Source organism: Leptopilina boulardi, unplaced genomic scaffold (genome assembly GCF_019393585.1).
Source record: "Leptopilina boulardi isolate dan_hultmark-lab unplaced genomic scaffold, ZJU_Lbou_2.1 LbouV2_213, whole genome shotgun sequence".
Taxonomy (NCBI): Eukaryota; Metazoa; Arthropoda; class Insecta; order Hymenoptera; family Figitidae; genus Leptopilina; species Leptopilina boulardi.
In genome coordinates, this window is record NW_026137767.1 from 4352832 (window position 1) to 4360466 (window position 7635).

Genomic DNA, 7635 nt, shown 5'->3' on the forward strand with positions numbered 1-7635 from the left:
TTCAGTAAGTGTAATAAATACACAAATATAGATATATATTATCAATCTGTTATTCAAGCTGCAGTGCGACATTGCGATCTCTGTGGTTACTCTTGCATAGCACATCAAAGCATATAAATAAACGGCCGTAAACTCACTCGTTTCCCGTACCTTTCTATATACTACTATACAACGTGAGTATACACTTACATCGACGTTGTTGTAAAAAGGTATCTCTCGCGTATACTATATATATACACAATATTTTATAATATATTATACACGTGTCCATGCAAAGCATTTAGTTTTAGACTCAATATGTCCACTTACTAAAGAATATAATCATTTCACTTATTTCTTTTTATCAAAAGCGCGTAAAAAAAGAAGTTAAACCGGAGCATATCAAACAAGCATATATATATACACGCTTGAGTGAGTGTACAAAATCAGCTCCTCGTCCAGTAAACATATGGTATCGTTACACATATATACCGTTTATATATGATAAACTGCTGATAGTTTTGCAGTTCTCAGTCTATTGCGAAGTGACTTCTCGATTCTCGTCAAGAGTTCATGCAGATTTCGTTTTATATACAATAATAAATCAGTCACATTTTGTAAAATTATTGTTTTGTTTTTCTTAAAGATAAAAGATATATATATATATATGCTATATTATAGTAGAGAAAATTGAATAAAATTTAATATTTTACAACCTTGCATGGTATAGTGGTACGATATACAATAAAACAATATACATTTTTATGTCTATTCAATCAATTTATCAAGTTCAATGTATTTAATTTCACATTTGTTTCCTTCTTTTCAAAACTTATACCATGAGTTTCTAAAATATTATATATATTATTTAAAATAATTTGATCTAATTTTTTAGTTTTCATGTAAATTTTACTCAAAATATATGTTATGCAAAATTTTGAAAATATTAATGAAATGCAATAAATCATTCTTAATAAAAGCGCTTTGTCATTGTTTTCTCATTTTTATATAATGACGTTTTAATGGTTTGTCGGAGTATTTTGCTACGTTAGAAATGAGTGGTAATTACAAATTTTTTGGCAATAGACCAATATAAACGTTAAATTCGCGCGTTGAGATATTTTCTGTTACTGAATTTCCGCTTTTCAGGAATAATATTTCATTACTTTTTATAGTACACACACTGACGAAATTCTTTGTTTTTTTTGTACAAAATCGTCTTTTTCCTTATTAAAAAGAAAAAAAATTTGAAAAATTGTTAATACAACTATATCTTCTGTTTGCGATAGCAAAATAACTGCATTATTTTTAAAATAATGGTTTATAATCCTTTTAAATTATTTATTTATTTATAAAAATTACTTTTTCTTCTACTAATCAAAAACTCCGTTTTTGCATTTTATTTAATAATGTAAATGCGAATTCAAATATTTTTTATTAGGAAGACTGTTTTTTTGGTTATCTACAAAAGTCTAATTATCTACCAGACTAATAAAAAATACATCTTCTTCTACTTAACAAAAAACTGCGTTTTTGAATTTCGTTTAATACTGTTAATGTAAATTTTAAGATTGTTGATTAGCAAAATTATTTTTCAGGTAATCTACAAAATTCTGCTCTTTAACTGGTTTAATAAAAATCACTTTTTCTTTCACTGATCAAAAAACTGTGTTTTTGCACTTTATTTAATAAAGTAAATGTGAATTCAAAAATTTTTGATTTGGAAAACTGATTTTACCGGTGATCTATACAAAAGTCTGATTATCTATCAGATACAAAATAATCACTTTTTTTCTACTGAACAAAAAACTGCGTTTTTGAATTTTATTTAATACTGTTAATGTGAGTTCAAAGATTGTTGATTAGCAAAACTATTTTTCTAGTTTTTTTTCTTCTACTGATCAAAAAACTGTGTTTTTGTACTTTATTTAATAATGTAAATATGAATTCGAAAATTGTTGATTTGGAAAACTATTTTTTTGGTGACTTACAAAATTCTGCTTTTTAACTGGCTTAATAAAAATCACTTTTTCTTCTATTGATCAAAAAACTGCGTTTTCGCATTTTATTCAATAATGTAGTAGTCATTTCAAAGATTTTTGATTGTAAAAACTGTCTTTTTTTAAGTTATCTACAAAAGACTGTTTCCATCCTTAAGCATTCTTTAAACCTACTTCCGGATTATACGGAACTATAGATTAAAGCATCTTTTTCCAAACTGCAAAAAAAAGAAGAATTACATTGAGAACACTGATGAGTTACTAGCAATGAAAATTATTCAAAGTTTTTATCATTTATGATCATGAAGAGTGTATTCTTCTTTTATTTTTTTTCTAGTGAGTCCCCTCTGCTTTAATAAACGTTTGCAAAGTTGAACTTCATAAATTCTTCTCACGGTTACGCAGTTTGGTTTGGCACGCGTGGGCGGACCAGCGAATAATACTGGGCTTGTATTTTTAACCTCCGAATCGAGTATCGACTATACCTAAATGGTGGGCGAGTCGTTTTGCAAGCCACACACATACACACAAACTGCTTTCTTTTGGCGTAACCATGCAAACGACCAAGGCGATCTCACGGCTGCTTTTGCACCACCAGCACTCTCGTACGATCGTGGGAATCGAATATATATCCAAGTACGAAAAGGAACGCGTCGCGTCGTCGAACCTGGCTAACTGGTCTATATGTATATATATATATATATATATATATATACGTGTGTAACGAGAGGGTAGGTATACGCCCAGGGGCGGCTACTCTGGGTGGCAAACTCACCGTGAAGCAAGAGAAGACTTATTTTTAGCCAAGGAATATAAAACCCACCCAAGAAGAATGAAAGAAGAAGAGAGGACGCCTGTTTCTTATTAAACAAGTGATTAAGGAATCCCCTTTGCCCGCTCAACTTTAATATACCACGATTCTTTTTCTCTCTCTCTCTCCTCACGCTGGATAAATTATGACCGAGAATTTTACATTTACCCCCCTGAAGGCTAATCTTTAATACGGCCCTGCTACGAGATGTGATAATATATCATGGAAAGGGTGTAGCTGATACGTTAATGGGTTAAGAGAGTTGAGTTAGTTATTAGAATCCTCATTTGGAATTGTAATTTGCTCGTAATTGTTAAGTCTAATGCACAAATCTATGAATCATATTTATTTTATAATTACACGTTACATTGTAGTTAATCATAAACCTTCAATATGGGATTTCCAACTTTTATTTTTTTTTAAAAGAATTTATTGGTAATATGAATATGTTGATTGTGTCTTATTAAAATCAAATTAGGTCCAAATAGCGGAGAACTATTTACCTATATATATATCTAGAGTATATAAACTTTAAATTCGCGCGCGGTGAAAGTAAAACAAGAGCGACACGTCGATAATGGCGCTAAATTTAAAAAAAGCATGCAATTTCTCATGAAGTCACTATAATAATAATTAAATTAATAATAAACTTATAATAAATAAAAAAAATTAATAAATTGTTTAATGTTGAATTGATAAAATTATTTTTGACAGAGAAAAAAATTGAAGTCGAATTAAATGTGTCATCTAAGTTAAGTAACAATTTTTTATAATTGCAATAAGTTAAATAAGGTTTAATGTATATGTATATTAACAAAACTATTTTGTTCATTTTATAAAAGAAGTTTCATTTAAAAACTGTTGTTTCGGTAATTAAGCTTAAAAACAAAAGAATGTGTATACTAATTACAAATTCTTTCTTAAAATACTTATACAATAATTCCCGTTTTAAGAAGTCAAATGAACGAAAATTTTAACTGACCTTAAATACTTTTTTTTGAATATATCTACAATAATTTTTTGACACTATTTGAATTGGAACAATGAAAAATTTGATTTACATTCGATTAAAAATTTGAAATTTTTTTCTCTAAATTATTTACATCGTTTTTTTTCTATTTCAATATAAAAGTGACTATAAGAAATTGAACAATATTTCTCAGAATCGCGGAAAATAAAAGGCAGACTAAAAATAAAATACGTATATTTATAAAATTCACACAAATAAAGAATTTTTAATAAAACTTTTCATTTTCTTCACATTTCACGAATCTATAATAATAATTAATTAAAATTTATGATTCTTTTTGGATATTTTTACATTTCGTAAAATTTGGTCTTCTTGTATTTCTATTTTAATATATAGTATATAGAATATATTCATAAACGACATAATACAAAAAAATATTCATTAAAAATGTATTCCAAGAAAGAATAAATTAAAGGTTCCTTGACTCTAAGAGTTTTATATATATACAGAAAAATAAAAAATTAATTCGTTTTTCTAAGAGACCAATCTTATGAAAATATTTTTAAGATCGGTTCTATTTATATATATTTTTTATTTTTATATAAGAGAATTCCTATCAGTGAGTGACTGATTTCTATTTTACATATATAATTTATGTGACAGAATTATTATGTAATATACCTCTACTTTTTAATAAAATCAATTTTCATATGAAATTAATATGTAAACAAAATGTTTTAAAATAAATAAAATAAACGTTTGTAATCAATCATTATTAATTTAATTAAATATTACTTTTATTATTCCATTTATTTATTAATATTTAAGCCTAGATTCGCATCCAATAGCTTGCAAATTTATTTGTTGATGAATTCATTTTGATATTTTATTTAATAATATATAACTCCAACAATGAATAAAATATAAGCAACATTTAATTTTTTATAAAAAATACAAATAAATGATTTTATTTATAAAATGTAAAAGGAAATGTAATGTGATACTTTTTTAAGTTTTGTTCTTTTTTAAACCTATAGATAATTTTTAAGTGCGCTAACGCACGGTGAGCTTGAAACTGATTTAACCCAAAGGTTTTTGCACCTGGGATTTTCTTGTGGATTTTGATTCTAGAGTGTAAACAGATGATTTTGCAATAAAAATGAAAATAATCGCCGGAGCACTTATTTAGAAACTCTGATTTTTCTTTCTAAAATATCGAAAATTTAATTTCGTATCACAGAAAAAAAGGAGGGTAAAAAGTTGTAAAGATAGAGGATAAAAGTCGTTAGGATACAGGGTAAAGGATAAATTTGTGATGGATAAAAATGTTACTAAAATATTACTAGAAAAATGGATGTCATATTTGAGTAAACTGTCTAATTTTAACAAAAATATTAGTTATTTTACACTTAACTTATTAAATCCACAAATTTTATATAAATAAGTAATTGCACGTGGACATATTTTTCCTATAATTATTGTCTATTAATAAAAATATCTTTGACTAATACAACTGACAGCTGACGACAGTGCATAAATAATCAGAACTGGGAAATTACAACTCAACGTCTGTATTGTTGCACGAAAGCAGAGTTGGGTAGTAACTGAATTTTTTGTGCATATTAGGCTCTGTCACTTGTGACGTCAGAAGCCTGGAGGGACAACAAACAGACGACACAATGTTATTCTTTTGGGGAAGAAAATTAGTTTCCACTTTCATCAATTTTATTCATACTTTGAACATGGAAAATGCTTGTTGACATCTAATAAAATTAAAAAGTGTGTTGATAATAAACTTTGTTATATATTTGATTCCGTATAACTTAGTCCACACCGCTGCCGCGCTGCTAGAGCTTAGTATCTGAACTATGAACGACACAAACTGAACAAAACTAAAGAACGGATACTGACATCCATTTTACATGGCCGGCGTTTGTCGCAGTACGGATTCTGTGCTTTTCTTCTCTCAGTTTAGGACTCCAAGTTAAAAATAAGTAACTGTACACTGAGAGACCTTTTGCACCGCATCAGAACTACGTGTGTGACTGCAGCGCCACTATAGGTTTTGGTGCGCTGCATCCTAAATTTTGTATCGTGACTGCCCAAAAATGAAAATGAACCTTTCGGCCGTCAATTTTTTGGACAGCTACGCTCCAAAAATTGTACGGCTGCAGACCAAAAACGTAGTTTCATAGCTGACCGCTATAGAATGCTCCGCAGCCGTCTATCGAAAGTCTGTTACGGTGCAAAAAGTCTCTCAGTGTAGTAGAACCTTTAATGTTTCTTAAAAAAGCCCTAAATTTGTAGTAATAATTTGTTGTTGACGTTAACATTAATTGAGCCTTCTTTATTAGGATATCAAAAAGAGCAAACTTTAAAACTGGTTTAAATGAATGTATCCAAAAATTAAAATTTAATTGTAAATATCCTTTCATAAACCTTTTTCAATTTATATAAGGATTTTAACTAACATTTGTATAAGCTTATATTCTGTAAAGTGTCGAAAATGTATACAGGTGTGCATTTGAAAATGAGTAAATGTTTTGCCCTTTTTCTTGCTTAGGTAATGTTTTTCATTAATAATTTTGACTGAACCTGTAAACCTTTTTTTATTGAAGTGTTAATTTTTTGAATAGAGAAACTTAATTTTGTGTGTTTGTTATCTTTTTTCTTAAATAAAAACAAATAAAAATGTTTGTAATTGTATTTTAGCGGTATTTCAAATTTTATTTTGAAAGTAAAAATTTTGTCCTTTTGTTATTTTTTCAAAATTTAAGTATAGAAGAACATTTTTTTTAGAAACTTGGAGCCGTAATTAAGCGGAAAATTTTCCTGATATTAAATTTTGCTTTCTGTCTTTTTTAAAGGGGTTTTCAGCAGTGGTGCTTCCAGATTTGAGTAAAGCTGACAGCACCATGCATTTTTTTTTTAAATAAAGAGCCAAAATTTTTTGTTTGTGGCATTAAATTAGCCCTAAATTGTTAACTAGGTCCCATCATGATCCGATGCTTTGGTGCTGTCAGGTTTACGTAGCTGGGGAACATGCGTTTTTAAAGTGTTTAGGCAATATGTACACGTTTTAAAAAAAAATTTTAAAAAAAGCATCAACAAACATACCTCATCTAGAGCCATAGAGAGTGCACCCGAGATGGCAAGTCCCTTTCGATCTTTCATGACACCCTTAGCGGCCGTCAGATAACCGATAGTTAGATTTTGTTGTTTACGTGGTGCGACCTCTGACATCGGTAAGCTATAACGTTGTCCCCCGTCCGACGAGAAGCACTTCCTTTGTTGCTGTTGTTGATCGTTGGTATCAAGACCTGGAAGTGCATTGGCAGGCGGCGGTTCTGCCAGGGCAAGAATCGGATTAGAAACCAACAGGAACAACAGAAAAAAGGCTTTATTGTTTATGATTAATTGCCGTTTAATCTGTTGCACTTGAGACTTGGATCTATTGAGACGATGCGGCGGTAGCTGCTGGCGACGGGGAGGCCTGCGACGGCTCGTGATTGGCGGGCCGGGGCGCATGGCCGCCGCCGCCACCGGTCAGCGCCTCCCTTCCCGCTCACCTGAAACATTCAACACAACAAATCTCTAATTAATTATCATTTTTAATTATTTCCTTCAACAATATTCAAATCTATAAAATTGAAATATTATGTTACAAAAATTTCTAAACTCATTTTCTATATCAAGTATATGAAATTCACCTAACCTCAAAATCGTGTCTCGACCTTAGCTTCTATATCTTGATATAGTTTATAATTTAACATATGTATTAGTATATAATATGCTGCTTGATTCATAAGGAAAACAAGTATATTCGATGAACGGAGCCCTTTCGCAATACAACTATCGTTTTTCTAAAAATAATA

The 7635-nt window shown here is 29.5% G+C and overlaps 1 protein-coding gene across 1 annotated transcript in view; it reads right to left on the reverse strand.

Annotated features, from left to right (window-relative positions):
- LOC127278986 (receptor-type guanylate cyclase Gyc76C-like) overlaps positions 1-7343 on the reverse strand; it is an 87278-nt gene extending 79935 nt beyond the window's left edge. Inside the window, exon 1 of the mRNA XM_051301007.1 lies at positions 6878-7343. Within this exon, the coding sequence (XP_051156964.1) occupies positions 6878-7288 (411 nt within the window). The 5' untranslated portion in view covers positions 7289-7343. The remainder of the gene's footprint in view (positions 1-6877) is intronic.
- Positions 7344-7635: the final 292 nt, after the last annotated feature.